We start from the raw sequence: 18,073 nt of genomic DNA, 5'->3' as shown, positions 1-18,073 counted from the left end.
TTGGCCCTGAACCAGCTTTCTGCCTTGGGCTTCTACTGCATCCTTAACTTGATTCCTGGCCCCTGTGGGTGTTTGTGTATCTTTCTAGCTTATCATTTTCCCTTCTCTCCCATTTCTCCTCCTTTTTCCTTAACTGCGCATAACATACAAATAATATATTCAATTGATTCTGACTTTTTTTTCACGTTTTAACACCTCTGAAATCAGATGAATCATGTCATAGTTTAATTGGCAGCATTTTTTTCCTTCTTGGTATATAAAATAATGATGGTCTTGGGGGCGCCTGGGCGGCTCAGTCGGTTAAGTGTCCGACTTCAGCTCAGGTCACGATCTCACAGTTTGTGAGTTCGAGCCCCGCATCGGGCTTTGTGCTGACAGCTCGGAGCCTGGAGCCTGCTTCGGATTCTGTCTGTCTGTCTGTCTCTCTCTCTCTCTCTGCCCCTCCCCCACTTGTGCTCTGTCTCTGTCTCTCAAAAATAAATAAAAATGTAAAAAAAAATAATGGTGGTCTTAGAGTCAATGGTATCTTTGGTTTCATGAAATACAATTGCTCTCTCATTTAAGGAGCATTTCAAATTTTTCAAATTTTGCATTTTTTTTCAAATTTTGCATTTTTTTTAAAAAATTTGGAGGGGGCTGAACTTTATTGAAGTTTCACTTACTGAAAATAATATCCGCCAATTTTAAGTGTACAATTAAACGAGTTTACACAAATGCGTGCAGTCATGTAACCATCAGCACAATCATGATAAAGAGCATTTTCATCACTCCAAGATGTTTCCTGGGGTCTCTCTGTGGTCAGTCCTTTCTCCCTACCCCTATCCCCAAGCAATCATTGATCTGCCATCTAGCACTATAGTCTTACCTTTCCTAAAATTTCCGATAAATGAGATTGTACAGCCTGTACTCTCTTTGCGTCTGGGTCTTTTCACTGAGCATAATCATTCTGCGATTCATTCATGTTGACAGACGTTATCAGTTCATTTTCACTGCTGAGTATTATTTCATTCTGTGGATGTGCCACGTTTTGTTTGCTCGTTCGCCAGTTGGCAGACATTTGGATCGTCTCCAGTTTGGGGCTATTATAAAAAGCGAATAATTGACCTTTTTCAAAGCGGGAGAAAGGGTAATCCCATGTAAAGCAAGTGGGTTTTATTTTATTTTCTCCTCATGAAGCATGAGAGAATTCTTTTACTTAAAAAAGGATAAGGGAAACAAATCTCATACATTTTGGTCATATTAGTCCTTTAAATACCAGTGAACGGTGAGTGTTCATTAAGTATCTGTGAATCCTAATCAGGGTAAGGAAAGGAAATTCCAAAGTTGCTCAGAGTACACCTTAGAATGAATAGAAAATACAAGTCTTAAAAAAGAAAACACAAGTCGCTCCCCCAGTGAGATAAACTTTGGATAACATTGGGCTACTTGAGGAAAACGAAGCCTGCAGAACCTATCTTTTGACCTGAAAAACACTAAACTTTCAAGACGAAAGATTCCACTTACTTACAGATAGGAATACTGACCCATCTGTGGCTCCAGACGCCTGGCTAGGAGGAGCTAGCTGCGTTGTATGCCGGGATTTGTAGTCTTCGAAAGAGTCGTTCTAGCCAAGATGGCGGAGTTGCTAATGACGTGCAAAGAGCGGCCCCGAGGGAGTCTGGGCCACCAGGGGATTGGGCTGTGCGGACCTTCCGCCGGCGGGAAGTTAAGACCAGGTGCTAAGACCTTTCCATCAAAGGAAGCCTGGCGCCCTGAAGTCTCGCGAGATCCTGGCCGGGCCCAATGGAACGCGGGGCCTGGTTTATCGTTAGGGGCGTCTGTTGGGGGCGGAGCTAGACGGGAGTGGGCCGGGCGTCGTAGGTGCCCGGCGTAGCGGCGTTTAGGCCGAGCTGCGGTTCTCCGGAGCGAAGCCGTGGCCATGAAGGAGGAGAAGGATCACAGGCCTAAAGAGAAACGAGTAACCCTGTTGACTCCCCCGGGGGCCACGGGCAGCAGCTGTGGAGCTTCGGGGGACAGCGCCAAAGGGGAAGATAAGCAGGATCGAAATAAGGAGAAGAAGGAGGCGCTGAGCAAGGTGCCTGGCCGGCTGTTGGCCCGGGAGAGGGCGGGACGGGTCCGCCACCCGCGAGGATGGTTGGGAGTGGGGCCGCCCTCTTTCCCCTCCCAGTCTGCCCCTCTGTTTCTTTACCTGAGTGAAAATCACGTCACCTAGTCTTCACCCACTCGCCCGAGATCGAGGGAGCCCCTGTCGGCCAAGCCCCGGGGTACGAGTAAGGGAAAAGGGAGGGATTCCTAGATGAGAAGGTGGAGATCCGAGCTGTGAGAAGAGTGCAAGAGGGATCGATAGTAAAGAGAATGAGGAATTAGAAGGTTGGTGGGGGTGGGGGGGGGGTGGATTATTAAATAGTGAAGGGGCCATCGGGGGTGGGAGTAGTTTGTGATCAGAGTAGTAATGGAGGCGAGTTGAGCGGGAGTGGGGGGATTCATGGTCGGAGGGGGGGGGGCGGGGCGGGTTCATCTTATTTTGGGAGCAATAAGGAACTTTTGGTATTCCTTAGCGTTTTGAATTCTCTATGCTGAATGAGGAAGGATTCTGTTTTAGGATATGTTGGCTGTGGTAAGGGGATCATAAGTCAAATGTTCATGGTACCCACAAAAGACCAGGATTGGCCTATTAATTTCTTGTTACTACATCTGTCGAAAAATGGGTGATAGAAAATGATGCAAAAACCTGGTAAACGGCTGGGTTCTGTTTAACAGAACCTAAGATTTTCCTTGTTCTCTGCTGTTCTGATTTCTAAGAGTTTGTAAAAAATAACAAAACAAAACAAAAACAAAGCGTTACGATTAGTCTTGACTATTCTGAACATTAGAATAATTTTCTGCTGGGTTTTTAATATGTGAGCTCATCCTTTAAAGACCAACTTTTTTTCAGGGATGGTGATTCTTTCAGGTATGACAGGAAATGGATTTGTACTAATTTTATTTTCCTTGTTCGTTTCTTAAGGTGGTCATTCGGAGATTACCTCCCACTTTGACCAAGGAGCAGCTTCAGGAACATCTTCAGCCTATGCCGGAGCATGATTATTTTGAGTTTTTTTCTAATGATACTAGGTAAAATGAATAAATAAAAGAGGGCGGGGGTAAATGAAAATTTTTCTTTCATTCTTTTTTACCCTACTGTTTCCATTTGATTTTTGAGCCTGTCTCTTTAATATATGCATACTTGTAATTCAGACACCTGCAAGCACATTTACATAATTGCTTTCCTCTCTGCAGTCTGTATCCTCATATGTATGCCAGAGCATACATCAACTTTAAAAACCAAGAGGACATTATTTTGTTCAGGGATCGCTTTGATGGTTATGTATTCCTTGACAATAAAGGTGAGTCCTTGTAACTGAAGGGGAGTTTCTTTGTCATTTGTATGTTTAAGACAATGTGTGTCTCACAGTGTTTTCTCAGTGCCTTCATAGCTTTTCTAAAACTCGGTGATAAAATGTGCAGCATCTAAAGAGTTTTACACATTTACTAAGCTTATTGCAGTCTTATAAATAGATGTGTGACTTTTCGCAGCCCTTGGATATTTTTATTAACCTGTTATTTCTGTAGTTTGACCGACTGAATGAAATTGCCACTGTTTTCTCTTCCTGTGGCCAATTTTTTTCGCCCTGGATTAGGCGATCTGTTGTTTTGACTATTTACCAGCTTCAACAGCAATACTGATAAACGGCTCTTTAAACTTGTACAACAAATTTTAAATATTTACTTGTCATCTCACTTCAAGGACCAACATTGATTGATTTAGGTTAAATCCTTTAAGCCAGTAATTCCCAGTTGGGAACACTGTTCAACGTTCCGACTCGTATTTGTACTTAAAACATCCAACTTCATGATCTCCCACTTTGTATCCAGGATTCTATAGGGAAGAAAAACTTCTGCCTTAACTCTCTCTTTATTATCTGCCACTTGCAACATTGTAGCTAGAGGATATCCAAGCTGCTATTTCCCACTTACCGTTTTTGTCTTTGTAACTATTATAGGCAAACAAAGTATCTTTTTGTTGGACTGTTTTTCAGTATTACTTCAGAGTTGGTAAAAATGAAATCTTTGTGAGGGAAGATGCCAGGAAAAGTTGAAGGATTTCCACTGTGTTTCACCAGATTTTATTAATCCCCGTGCCCCCACAGACCCCTGAAACCACTTACTTCTCCACTCCCAACTTTATTCCACTAGATAGCAATGTTTTCCTGGAAACCTGAGTTATGTTTAACTTTTTTCCTCTCTTTTTTTATCCCTTATATTTAAACAAGTGATGAATTTTTCCAGTTTGTTTTTTAATGTCTCGTTCATCTACTTATTAATACTTTTCACACTGTGTCCTTGCCTCCCAACGCTTAGACAACCCATTGTCTCTAAACTTACAGAATTTTCCTTTTTTTTCATTTCTGCATAAGTCAGTCTGTTACACTGCCATGAAATTAATGTTTTTGAAAATAGTGATTTAAGACAGCAGTTACGGGGGTGGGGGTGGGGGGGGGAGTCCAAATTCCACAGCCTGGTAGTCAGGGTCCTTCATAGGCTGGCCTCACTTCTGGGGTTTTTGTTGGTTTTTTTGATTTTTCAGCCTCTTTTCCACAATTCCTTCTGCTTTAGTCTGATTTATTTATTCCTTCTCAAATATATCAGTTAATAAACTAATCTGATTCTGTATTCAGTAGGATTTCCAAAACCATGCTTCCTCCCTGACTTCTTTGTGATGCCTTCTGGTCATTTCTATTTATTCTATTCTGGCTTATGTCTACATGCCAATGATAGTATTTTATACCCTTTATGACATCATTCTATAACAGGGGTCTGGTGTATTTTCTTTTTCCAGCAGTCACTTGGGTATTTTTTTACTGAGATACAATTCACATACCATAAAATTCCATGGTTTTTAGTATATTCACAAAGTTGTACAACCATCACCACGATGTAATTCCAGAATGTTTTTATTACTCCAAAAAGGATCCTATAACCATTAGTCATCTCCCCTTCCTCCTCCTGTAGACATTTCCCAGAAACAGATTTATACAATATGTAGCCTTGGTGACTGCTTCTTTTACTTAACATGTTTGCAAGGTTCATCCATGTTGTAGCCTATAATCATTACCTCATTCCTTTTTTTTTTTTTTGTACACGTTTTTTAAAAATTGTGGTAAAATACACAAAATTTACCATCTTAACCAGTTGAATCCTACAGTTCAGTTGAGTACATTCACACTGTGCAGCCAATTCCTAGAACCTGTTTATCTTGCAGGACTGGAACCCTATACCCATTAAACAAGAAATCCCCATTTCTTCCTCCCCCCAGCCTCTGGCAGCTACCATTCTACCTCTATGAGCCATCATTCTGTCTCCGTAAAGTTGGCCATTCTAGGTGCCTCATCTGAGTGGAACCACATAGTGTCTGACTTTCTGTGATTGGCTTGTTTATTTAGCATAATGTTCTCAAGGTTGAGCCATGTAGGGTGGGTCAGAAACTCCTTTTTACGCCTAAGTAATATTCCATTGTATGTCTATGCTACATTTTGCTTAACCATTTCTCTGTTGGAGGACATTTGGGTTGCTCCCACCTTTTGGCTATCGTGAATAATGCTCCCATGAACGTGGGTGTACAAATAGCTACGCAAGTCTCTGCTTTCACTTCTTTGGAAAATATACCTGAAGGTGGAGTTGCTGGGTCATATGGTAATTCTAGTTTTAATTTTTTGGAGGAGCCACTATATTGTTTTCCATAACAACCGCACCATTTTGTGTTCCTACCAGTAATGCACGAGGGTTCTAGTTTCTTCATGTCTTCGTCAACACTTGTTATTCTCTGTGGTTTTTTTTTTTTTTTTTTTCTTTAGTAGCTACCTTTCCAATGGGTGTGAGGTGATCGCTCATTGTGGTTTTGATTTGCATTTCCCTAATGATTAGTGCGGTAATATTTTAATCTTTTCATATGCTTGTTAGCCATTTATATATCACCTCTGTAGAAATGTCTATTTCAAGTCCTTTGAACGTTTTTCAATTGGGTTTTTTGTTGCTGGGGAGTTGTAGGAGTTATTTACATATTTTGTATATATTGACCCCTTATCAGATGTATGATTTACAAATATTTTCTCCCATTCGGCGGGTTGCCTTTGTACTCTGTTAACTTGTCCCTTAGATAAACAAGAGTTTTTAATTTTGATGTAGTTCAATTATCGATTTTTCACTTTTATTGACTGGGCTTTTGGTGTCTCCTGGCATATTTTTTATAACAGCTTTATTGAACTATAATTCATATGCCATAAAATTCACCCTCTTAAAGTATACAGTTCAGTGGGTTTTAGTATATTCACAGAGTTGTACAGCCATCACCACAATCTGATCTTAGAATACATTTCGCTCTCCAAAGAGAAACCCCGTATTCATTAGCTCTCACTCTCCATTCTCCCCCCAACTATGCCCCAGCTCTAGGTGGCCACTAATCTTCTTTGTATCTCTCCAGATTTGCCTATTCTAGAGATTCCTGATGTATTTTAAAAAACATTTTTAAATGTTTCTTTTTTGAGAGAGCACGAGTGGGGAAGGGAGCAGAATCCAAAGCAGGCTCCAGGCTCCAAGCTGTCGGCACAGAGCCCAATGCAGGGCCTGAACTCACGAGCTGTGAGATCATGACCTGAGCCAAAGTCGGACACTGAACCGACTGAGCCACCCAGGCGCCCCTCTGATGTATGTTTTAAACGAACATTGATTTATAGATCTTTTTCCCCCTCATATCAAAATATCACACTTTAAAAGTTGAAGTTAAATGATTATTTTACTTCCCTGCCATATCTTTTCGTTATGTTATCAGTGTGAAATTGGGGCTCCTTTGGTAACATACTGATTTTAGTTCTGCCCATGTGATTTGTGCCCTTGTGATTTATTCCCATTGAGGGGCCCTGTTCAGTTGACTGCTGTCAAAGGAGGCCTAGAGAATGGTGGGTTGACTCTCTTGTATCCACTTTTGGCTTTTTTGTTGTTATAGCAAGTGTGGTATTTTTTTCTAAACAGGTCAGGAATATCCTGCCATAGTAGAATTTGCACCTTTTCAAAAAGCTGCAAAAAAGAAGACTAAGAAAAGAGATACCAAAGTTGGGACTATCGATGATGGTACAGTATAGCTCTAGTTATGTAATGCTATTGCCCTGGGTGTTTTAAAAAAATTACTACCTTTGTGGGAATTAATTGGATGCCAGTCTTTTAGATAGGAAAACACACAGAGTAAAGTTTGTGAGAAATGTAATTCACTGGTGAAAGCTTTGCTTAATTGTCGGAATAGTAGTGGGTTTCCTGTAGAGTTCCCACTCTTTGGCTGGTGCCATCTCATTCCTTCACCATCAAGCAATATAGCATTGACTGTCGAGCAGTAAATTACCTTTGGTTTGTTGATTGGAAGGCAATGGTGAAAAATCAGATGTATCAAAGTACAACTCTTTGAGGTCTCAATGTCTTTTATGATGATGATGATTTATTTATATATTTTTTAACGTTTATTTTTATTTTTGAGAGACAGAGAGAGACAGCGTGAGTGGGAGAGGGGCAGAGAGGGACAGAGACCCAGAATCTGAAGCAGGCTCCAGGCTCTGAGCTGACAGCACAGAGCCCGACACGGGGCTCGAACCCACGAGCCGTGAGATCACGACCTGAGCCGAAGCCGGACGCTCAACCGACTGAGCCACCCAGGCGCCCCTTATTTATTTCTTTTGATTTCCATTTTTATAGAGAGGGAAGGTTTATCATTGAGAGCTGGGATGGAAAATTTTCTATACTTGAGGAACATAACCTAAAGTAGTGGAAGCGGCTAGTCCTCTTTTCCTGGGCTTTGAATATGCAGTTAACTGCACACATAGTAATTACATTGAACTGGAATACGGGAACTGAAAAACTGGAATAATTGCCACGTAAGGTAAACTGGATCCAGATTTTGAGCTGTGTGTAATGTTACGTTGGATATGGACTTAGCTGTAACATTTTGTATCTGGTATTTTGGAATCCTCTAGTTTGATTTCCATTACTTATTATTAGAGTGGGTATTATAAAGAAAACACAGAAAAGATTCCACACACAGCTAGTGACTGATTATATCATAGATTCGGATCTGGAAGACTAGGTCAAGTGACATGCCCCACAGTGCACAGAAACTCCAAATACCAGCAATGGGATGACGCCAATGTGTTACCCTTTCTGATGTCAGATGCGTCGAGAAAACTCCAGGAATCATCAGCTCCAGTGCCACATCTAGGACATCCCCCCTCAATATGTTGGGTTTACTTAATGTGTATTTATTTTTGAGAGACACAGAGCACGAGCAGGGGAGGGGCAGAGACAGAGAGGGAGACAACAGAATCTGAAACAGGCTCCGAGCTGTCAGCACAGAGCCCGATGTGGGGCTCGAACTCGGGAACGGTGAGGTCGTGACCTGAGCCGAAGCCAGCCGCTTAACCGACTGAGCCACCCAGGCGCCCCGTGTTGGGTTTACTTAAAGTGAGGTATGCCCATACAGGAATTGCTTACGTGCCATCTGTAATACTGTGAAGGTCCCATAACGACAACTTGCAGTTCTCACGTAAGTGTGAGTCTGGATTAGGTGGACAGTAACTTTTAAAAGCAAACCACTTAACATGCCTGGAGGTTCTGTTACAACGTGTGGTGTCTGCTTATCCCTGACTTGAGTGGGTATAGGGAATAGGAATTCCGAGAGTAATAGGCCAATAAAGCCCTGAATGGTCTAGTGGGTATGTTTAGGTTTATTTTTAAATCTTCCGTGATGTAGAAAGTTTTTTTTTTTAAAGTCTGCTATATTTTCTGTTTACCGAAACAATTATTTAGATCCAGAATATAGGAAATTTTTGGAAAGTTATGCTGCAGATAATGAGAAAATGACATCTACTCCAGAGACACTGCTAGAGGAAATAGAAGCAAAAAATAGAGAATTAATAGGTAAGTGGGCAACAGGAATTAAGGGTAACGGCTTTTTCATCAGAAGACCTGACTCCTACTTCTGTCCCTTGCTAGCTGTGTGACCAGGGGGAAGGCCCTAACTTCTCTGAGCCTCTGTGCTATAAAGTGCAGACGATAATACCTGCCTCACAGGATTATGTAAATGCATTGATAAGATGGGAAAAATGCTCCGTGACCTATTTTAATGCCACATAAATATAAGTAGAAAAAGTTTGAAGACTCATGGGACGTTTTGACGTCGGCAAGCCTTTGAAGATCAATTGGTATTTTCTGGCAACAAGCAGCTCACGTTCCTGAAAAACATGTGAACTGCAAATATCAAAAAATGAAGTCAGTTACTGCCAAATTGAAAACCCCTTGAGAAATTCTAGTTTGGACATTGGCCCTAGCAGTAAATCGTCACTCCTCTCTCAGCTCCAAACATAAGCATAGCCCCTGACCCAGGATTTCCACTCCTAGGAATTTATCCAAAGGAAGTAGGCTTTCAAAAAGGCTAACTACAAGGCTAGATAGCATTGTTCAGGATATTGGAAATTAAATTATTTTTCTAAAATGGATCTTATTAATGGATGCAGAGTCTAAGCCCATCTCTGATAATTTCCTTAGAATAAATTCCTGGAAGTGGAATTATGGGGACAAAAAGATGAGATATTTTTAGCGCCTTCCCCCAGTGTCTTCCCAGTTGAACAAATTTATATTGCCGTCTGAAACAAGAGACTATCCTTTGCACTTAATTCTGACACTGGGAATTAGTCCGTTAAAAAACTGCTTGAATTTGGATTTCTTCACTTTTGAAAAGTGTATTTCAGACCTTCAGAATTGAAGTAAACTACCGTAAAACTCTTTTCTGATAATGTATTCGTGAACCGTTTTAAGGGGTATAGTTTTCCCACCTTGGGTGGTTGGCAGGGAATGTCAGAAAATGGAATCCTTTCTAGGGGTTGACAAGTATTATTAATAATCTGTTTACATTTATGTAGCTAAAAAGACAACCCCACTTTTGAGCTTCCTGAAAAACAAGCAGGTAAACCTTTTGTTTTTATAGTTCTCTCGATACTTTATATTTTCACTAGTTCGTAGTCCATAAGCATACGAGCATTGAATTGGGGTCCTAGCGGAGAAACAGCTACCTTTTCTACCATGATTCTTTGAAAGATGTGGCTCATTGGCCTCCCTCTCTGGCCCTCTCCTTCGTGTTGTTGGGCCGAGGATGCACTGTGCAAACCCAGAGAGTCTTTAGCTTATTCCAGAGACATTCCCTTGGTTTCCTAAAAGCCTCTGGAGATACGGCATGCAGGCAACAGTGGGGAGATTCTGATAGTGGCAGGCCCTGGTCTTTATTCTCAGATTCTCAGTGGGGTGGCGAGGGGTTAAAGAGGTAGAAAGTAGGTAGTAGCCACTTTGTAGAAAGTCGGAAGGAAAGACAGTCCCGTCTAGTGGGTGCACGCCATAACTTTTGGATTAGGTTTTTGGTGATGATTACCTTGTTTGAAGGCTTACGTGGATGTTTCTTTCCAGAGAATGAGAGAAGAAAAAAGAGAAGAAAGAAGGAGGCGAGAAATAGAAAGAAAAAGACAAAGAGAAGAAGAGAGGAGGAAGTGGAAGGAAGAAGAAAAACGAAAAAGGAAAGATATAGAAAAGCTAAAGAAGATAGACAGAGTTCCAGAAAGGGACAAATTAAAGGACGAACCAAAGATAAAGGTATGAAAATGATGTGAGCTGACTGCATGTTGCTAAAAATTGCATGTACTTCTTTAAATATGCATGCATCTTGTGCTCTTGTAAACATAATTTTTTTAATTTGTTTTTGTCTTTGTGGGGGGGGGGAGGGGGTGAACCAATAGAAATCCTTCCTATGATGCGAATGGTATTGTTTTTAAAAATTCAAGATAATCTAAAAGAATTAAGTAATTTACATGATATCTTTTCATGAAGATCTGTTCTTTTTATCACAGAAAATGTTCAATGTTTGGATTATTATTCTCAGTTCTTCATAAGTAAGGGCTTAGGGCTGGCTGGCATGAATTACGGGTTTTATGCAGCTTTTCCTTCATATTTGATACATGAAGTTGCCTCATCTGTTTGTTTTCCACTGTCTTCAGGTACACAGGTTTCTGTTACAAGCTGTGAATCAGAAAAATGTAAGGACCCAAGTACATGATACAAAGCACCTAGTATCATGTCACACACACAGGTCTTAGTTCATAATAAGTCCTTTTGGTGGTGGTGGTAGCGATACCTGTAGAAAACTCCTTCCAACTGACTTGAGTCTTCTTGAAATCTGAGCCATTTTCCATTCCTACCTTAGAAGGAAGCCCCAATGACTTCCTGATGCTCTGCTGGGTACCCGGAAGCTTTAACAATCTACGGCTGGAGGACAACCATGCCTAAATCGCTCTTTCTTTCCATATGCCTCTCCTAACGGGCTGCCTTGTGGGAGTATTAGGGATAAATATAGCCTGTGTTACACGCCTCCCTTTCACATGATTCTCCCCGTTACCGTCTCTCGTCTGCCTGGGGATCTGGGAGCAGCTGATTGTGATGGACGCATCGTACCTGGGAAGAGGCGAGCTTGGAGAAAGCTCCCAGCCTTACCGCTTCCCTTCTGAGGGCATGGCTGAGGCAGCTCTTGCTTCCAGCAAACTTCCTGGGGGAAGTACTGCCTAGTCCTTCAGGGAAAGGGAACATCTCACGGAGATGGTGGCAGGGTCTCCTCCTCTTCCCTCCTCAAAATGAAGCAGTTTATGGCCAGAGCGTGTTCCCCCGAGTCCCTCCTGGGCTCATTACAGGCGATAAGGAGCTTGGGCAGCAGGGTGGAGAGATTCCCATCTTAACTCTTTCCAGCGATCTCTCTCTCTCTCTGTCTGCCGTGGCACAAGTGACCTGACTTGCTGTTCCTATCAGCAAGGCAGAAGGGTGAGCCAGCCACCCTAGAAACTTTCACGATTGTTCTTAATAGAGTAATGAACATCCTGGCCTCTAACAAAGATGTTCATTAGAAAAAACAAGAACACTTCCAATGAAACCTGCACGTGCTATCCTCACTACCTCGATGCTCCGTAGCGTCCGGTGTGGACTGGCCATTTGCCGTGGCCACGTGCTGCAGGCCTTCATGTTCAAGTCTTTCTTGTGGTGCTTGGCCTCTTGCTTGCTGACTCGTGTGATGCCTTCACCCTGAGATGAACCTTTGTACGATGCCTTCGCTCTGAGACTCGAAATTCTTCTATTCTGCCTAAGAATCACTCTGAATATCCAACCCTTGGGGATATTCTAGAGAGGTTTGTGGCAGCGATGGGAGAAAGAGACTGTTTTGTTAGCAATCTGGACTTCGTAAGGCACGTTTATTTTAGAATTGCATTTTGTCATATATGTGTGTGTCATATATATGCACGCGTATGTATATATATGTGACATTGAGCAGAGTTCCTACTCCGTAGAGACGGAACCTCACCGTTCGGTGAGGCCTTTGGATTTTTAAATCAAATGATGAAAATTATGTCTGATCGTACCATCATAAGTGTGTTATTCTCAGGCTCAAGGCAGAATTATTCTTGCAATGGATCCCTCCTTTGGTGACAAAGGTATCGGTCACTCCAAGCACGACAGGCAAACGGCTGTCCAACATTACTGTCCAACAGTAATGATCTGCCCGGCATCTTCGATTTGTGGCCTATTTTCCCATCAAGTTACATCAGTATGCTAGCTGGCTACAGAAGGCATACTTGGAAGTGTGCACTGTTTCACTAAAAGGTTGACCCATTTCAAGCCAAAGGAGTCTTGATCCTATTGCCACAAGTGATTAAACCACCTGGAGTGGATAACACTTTCCACGTTCATAGCCTCCTTTTAGTCAATTACTGCTCTCCGTGCGCTAGTTCTTAACCTGGAAGTTTAAGAGTAGCTGCAGAAAAAGGCCTCCTATAGCCTAAATTTAAATCACTTGGCATATTGTTTTCTCGGGTAGAATCAGAAGAGAATGTCCCACCCTTGAAAATAAGAATACGTTTGTTCTCTTTAAAGCTGCTCAAGAAGCCAGAAAAGGGAGATGAAAAAGAATTAGACAAAAGAGAAAAAGCCAAGAAACTAGACAAAGAGAATCTGAACGATGAAAGAGCCAGCGGGCAAAGTTGTACACTGCCCAAGCGCTCTGACGGCGAGCCTAAAGACGAAAAGCCTAAGAGGTCAGTGGCCGAGGGCTCCTTGGGACACTCCGTTTTCAGCCTGTTTCAACGTGCCCGTTTTACCGCTGTGTCCTGGCTGGTGCCCGAAGGGGGGCGGGAGTGCAGGGGATGAGGAGGAAAGGTTTCAGATATTCTAGCATCTTAGTCTGGGCGAACGAACTTTTGGGTTTTGTCACTGGTTTTCAAAACGCTCGCGTTTTTTCACCCTGCTCCAAAAGCACAAGGTCACCTGTCGTGGCCGCGTCCTAACCGGAGTGCCTCCGTGCACGGGAGCAGGCCACAGGGAGCAGGCGGCGTTTGGAGGTGCCATCTGAGATCTGTTCCCCACGCAGGCCCGAAGACGAGGGCGGCCGAGACTACCGGGAGCGGGAGCGGGAGCGGGAGCGGGACTACGAGCGGGACCAAGAGCGCCTCCTGCGGGAGAGGGAGAGGCTGAAGCGGCAGGAAGAGGAGCGCCGCAGGCAGAAGGAGCGTTATGAGAAGGAGAAGGCTTTTAAGAGGAAGGAAGAGGAAATGAAAAAAGAGAAAGAAGCGGTTCGGGACAAAGGAAAGAAGCCGGAAAGTACCGAGTCCGTAGGCAGCTCCGAAAAAACTGAAAAGAAAGAGGAAGTGGTTAAGAGAGATCGCATAAGAAACAAGGTGGTGCTTTTTGTTCTGTCTGTTTCCATGAGGACTTTTGCTCTCCTCTCGCACGTGTAGAGGCGAGGGCCAGCTCGCTGTGTGTGGCAGACTTTTTACAGGGGATCTTTAACTGCCTGCAACCTTTTTTCGGTCTCGGTGCGGTCCTTTGATTAACTTCTTGTAGGCATTTCAGACACACACAAAAGTAGAACAGAGAAGAACAAGACACACGCTTCAGCAGTTACCGGCTCCCGGCCAAGCTTTCTACTCTACCCCATCCCTGCCCCTACTGATGCTTTTCAAGCAGATCCCAGACACAGAATTTCTCCTTTAAATACGTCGATATTAGAGACAGAGATTCTTTTTCTTCATAGAACCCCGGTAGCATTTTCACACCAACCCCACCCCCCCAACACACACTAGGAAGTCCTCAGCGCCCTACCTACTGCGTTTTTCCCAATCGCCTCGTTAGTAACTTCTTGATAGGCTCCAAGCAAGGTCCACCAATTGTATTGTATCCTTAGGTCTCTTTTAACCTAAACAATCCCCCCCTCCTTTTGTTTTCCTGCCCTTTATTTGCTGCAGAAACCACTTTGTCCTGTGGAACTCTCAGCTCTAAATGGTCTATCTCCTACGTTTCCTTGAAAACTGGTACTTCTATCTTGAAAAACAGGGGTCGGCCGATTTTTTTTCTGTAAAGGGCCCGATGGTAAGCACTGCAGGCCTTGTGGGCCACATGGTCTCTATCACAACCACTAAGCTCCGTAGGAAAGCAGGTATAGATAATATGAAAAGAGTGAGTACGGCTGTGTGCCACACTCTGTTCATGAAAACAGGCGGCTCCTCACCCACAGGCCTGAATATATTCAGGCTCAATTTTTGGCGAGAACACTTCATAGATGGAGGGGCGCCTGGCTGGCTCGGTGGGTAGAGCACGCGACTCTTGATCTCGGGGTTGTGGGTTCGAGCCCCGTGTTGCATATAGAGGTTACTTAAAAATAAGATAATTAAAAAAAAAAAAAAAAAAGAATACTTCATAGACGGGTGTTGTGTACTTCCTATCGTATGATGTCAGGAAACATGTGATGCCCGGGCGCCCCGTTAGTGTAATGCTATGATCAATCCATAGCAATTGCATTGTGGTTATGGAATAGGATGTCCTTGTTCTTAGGGTATACAAGCTGAAATATTTAGGGATGAAGGGTCATGATGTGTGCAACTTAAATGGGAAACAATACGTTACTAGAGGCTGAAAAAGCACATGACAAAACGTTCATAATTGCGAATCCAGGAGAAGGGTACTAGGTGTTCACTATGCAGGTTTTGCAACATTTCTATAGATTTAAAATTTCTCAGGGTGAAAAAATTGAACAAACAACCAATCAGTAGGTTCAGGTATTGTAAGCCTGACCCATGTATTCTAAACATTTTTAGCCTGAAATTCAGTGTATCCAGGAAAGGCAAGATAGACACTTGATCCTTTCCCTTTATGCACCGGCATTCAGAGTAATGAGTTGGGGTCCCAGCAACTTCTAGGTCATCTGTGAGTTTTGCCTTGTCATGAGAACTTGTGGATTTAGAAATATTTGATGGATTCCAACTTGGTTTTATCAGTTATCATCCTTGTTGACGTTTAAATTGTCCCATCTTTGCACAGCGGGAGCCCCATCATCCGTTTCTGCAAATACTGTGCAGGAATCTTTGTTTTAACATCTCATCTTATAAAAATATTGAGACATTTTGCTGGAATTATTCCGTTGAGACTAATGCTTTAAGGCTAGCTTTCAGACGCCAGGGAGAAAGGGTAAGGAAGGCTCATGTAATCTTTTTGTTGAGTTCTAAAAAGGACCTATACATCTAAGTTTTCCAGGATCACACTATCATAAACCACACGCATGACTTGAACCGAGAGGTACATGATGACTTTGTTGAGGCTTATTAGGAATTGGAGATCGAAAGAGCCACCTAGAGAGCCTCAAGCTGGGGTGTTAGACTGTCATACGTGAATTAAGAAATAACCATGCTTTGTGGCAAGTTGCATGGGGTATGAGCTCGTAATTTCAGGGGGGTCTTCACTAAGACTTTGCATTGTTTTTTTTAAGGTTTTTATTTATTTGAGAGAGAGAGAGAGAGAGAGAGAGAGAGAGAGAATCCCAAGCAGACCTTGTGCTGACAGCCTGTCTACTGTGGGTCTAGAACTCACGAACTGTGAGATCAGGACCTGAGCCGAAATCCAGTCGGACACCTAACCGACTGAGCCACGCAGGCGCCCCAAGGCTTTGCCTTCTTCATTTTGGTTTTCCTCCTAAAACTTTGCTATGTGGTAGCGAATGTTAAAGTCCGTTTACGGATGAGGAGGAGAGACAGGCAATGGCTGAGGTTTCTAAGTAAAGAAAATTCAAGCTAATTCAGCTCATCTTGAGATGGTTATAAAAATTAGACTTATGGGAAACTTACCCTCAGCGTACGCAATGATACTTAATAAAGAGAGGGGAAAGGAGGCGGGAGGTTAAAAGCAAGTTAACCATCAACACTGTCGTGTCCTGTGCCCTCACGTTTCTGGTCTCGTAGGGGTGGTTTCGGGGTACATACCAACCTATAATTCGTGACTCCGAAGACCCCCTGGGAATGTCTGGCGGCGATGTGGTGACATTAACATTTCATTTTACTTTAGGACCGCCCGGCAATGCAGCTTTACCAGCCAGGAGCTCGAAGCCGAAACCGACTCTGTCCGCCTGATGACGGCACCAAGTCTGGAGATGCGGCGCTAGAAAAGAAGCAGGAAAGTGGTATTAGCCATAGGAAAGAAGGAGGAGAGGAGTGATAAGTCCAAACGGCCTTAGGTGTCCTGACTGTCTAGGCAGCCAAAGAGCACGTATTAAGCAATCCAGAAGTGCCTTCAGGGCAAAGGAATAGAGACAGAGGAAGGGATCGCTGGGCTGGTGAGGTACACTGCAGAGGAGTACGTTCTTTTTTTTTTTGTTCTTTTTTTTTTTGCGTCCGAGCAGGAGCCCGGTTGCAGGTTCAGGTTGGAAATACAATTTCACTTTCTTATGCAGTTCCTACAAAGTCATTTTAAAGTGTCAAAGATGAGGGAGGGGCCCCGCAGTGCGGTTTGCAGGCGGGAAATGTCCAGTGAGGAGTTAATTAGGTGCGACCCGAGGAGAGTAAAAAAAGACAGCTCGTTCTGGAATCAAAGGTTTTGGTCAAACCCTGGATTGAACTTTTCTGAATCCGAGTGGAACAGAGTCACTGTGAAGTCTTGTTCAGATCTAATTACATTCATTGTTGGTGATAACTGTTGACCGTGTAGCGTAGACGCAACGAGCATGTAATCGTAGTACAAGGACAGTGAAGGGTATAACACGTTTGCGCCTGCGCAAAAACTTAATTATGTCGTGTCTATATCCTGGGTCCTGAAGTTTGGGGATTAGTTGTAGTTTTTTATTTGCTTATGTGAGCTTAGCGCCAAGAATATTTTTAAACCTCTCCTTTTTGCCTTTAGCGGTTTTGATATTAATGAGTAAAATTTAACCTGTGTTTGGTTCTTGACAATCCAGTCTTTGTTTTATCTTAGGTCCGATGATCTGAGGGCATACCCTCTCCGGGAAGGAAACTGCACCAATTTCTGTTCCTGTCAAATAGCTACTTTTAGTCCTAGCTTGTTTTGCATTGATGTCAATAAATACCAATATCACTCAAGTATGAAGCTAAGTGTTTGGTTTTTTTTATTACCTTTACTAACTAGCTATTAATATGGAGAGATGAGGCTTTTGATACTGAATTCACCTCTTGGGAATTTTGAAGGGGGACGAGCGATATTCGCTTCTGCCTTCGGCAGCGTTAGGCCTTTGCTTTGCCCACCAAGATCGAGTCATGGCTCACTACTCTTGTTCCTCAAGAACCGGAATGTCCGGACGGCATCCTGCCAGCCTCCCCTAAGGTGGCGTCGCTCTGCCGTTACCGAAGTCACCGCTTCATGTTTTCCTCAGCTTTGAGAAAGCAGTTTCCCAAGAAGCAGGGAAAGAGGAGGAGCCATCAAAGGTTCCCGGAAGGGAATGCTCCTCAACTGGGAGACAGCACCCAAATACGGGCAGGGAGACCGTCAGAGAGAGTGGCTGCCGCTGTTCTGTGCCGCGTGGCGGTGATGGAAGACGAGAAAGGTGCTCGTTGCGCTTGGCGGTATTGAGGTCACCGGTGAACTGATGGGGGGCAGAAACCACGTTATAGTGAGGGGTGAGTGGCGTGTAGGA

The 18,073-nt window shown here is 43.2% G+C and overlaps 1 protein-coding gene across 4 annotated transcripts; it reads left to right on the top strand.

Annotated features, from left to right (window-relative positions):
- The first annotated feature begins 1,658 nt into the window (after window positions 1-1,658).
- On the top strand, window positions 1,659-17,525 carry UPF3B (UPF3B regulator of nonsense mediated mRNA decay). Of its 4 annotated transcripts, none has more exons than XM_045470997.1 (11): window positions 1,659-2,074; window positions 3,008-3,114; window positions 3,280-3,386; window positions 7,069-7,167; window positions 8,887-8,997; window positions 9,999-10,042; window positions 10,537-10,719; window positions 11,121-11,159; window positions 13,039-13,199; window positions 13,532-13,900; window positions 16,495-16,590. In XM_045470997.1, exons 1-10 carry the CDS (start codon window positions 1,919-1,921, stop codon window positions 13,896-13,898), a joined length of 1,374 nt encoding a protein of 457 aa, XP_045326953.1. In that variant the 5' UTR covers window positions 1,659-1,918; the 3' UTR covers window positions 13,899-13,900; window positions 16,495-16,590. The 4 variants fall into 4 exon arrangements, with proteins under 4 accessions (XP_045326953.1, XP_045326951.1, XP_045326952.1 ...); XM_045470995.1 differs by having other exon boundaries at window positions 1,664-2,074; window positions 13,532-13,838; window positions 16,495-17,525; XM_045470996.1 differs by lacking the exon at window positions 11,121-11,159 and having other exon boundaries at window positions 1,666-2,074; window positions 13,532-13,838; window positions 16,495-17,525.
- Window positions 17,526-18,073: the final 548 nt, after the last annotated feature.

This window comes from Leopardus geoffroyi, chromosome X, assembly GCF_018350155.1.
Source record: "Leopardus geoffroyi isolate Oge1 chromosome X, O.geoffroyi_Oge1_pat1.0, whole genome shotgun sequence".
NCBI classification, from domain to species: domain Eukaryota; kingdom Metazoa; phylum Chordata; class Mammalia; order Carnivora; family Felidae; genus Leopardus; species Leopardus geoffroyi.
This window is presented reverse-complemented; position numbering and strand designations above follow the sequence as displayed.

Coding starts and splice junctions, on each gene's coding strand:
- UPF3B (XM_045470995.1), top strand. CDS start 1,919: ATGAAGGAGGAGAAGGATCACAGGCCTAAAGAGAAACGAGTAACCCTG. Junction 7,168..8,886: donor AGTTGGGACTATCGATGATG/GTACAGTATAGC, acceptor ACAATTATTTAG/ATCCAGAATATAGGAAATTT. Junction 10,043..10,536: donor GCTTCCTGAAAAACAAGCAG/GTAAACCTTTTG, acceptor GTTTCTTTCCAG/AGAATGAGAGAAGAAAAAAG.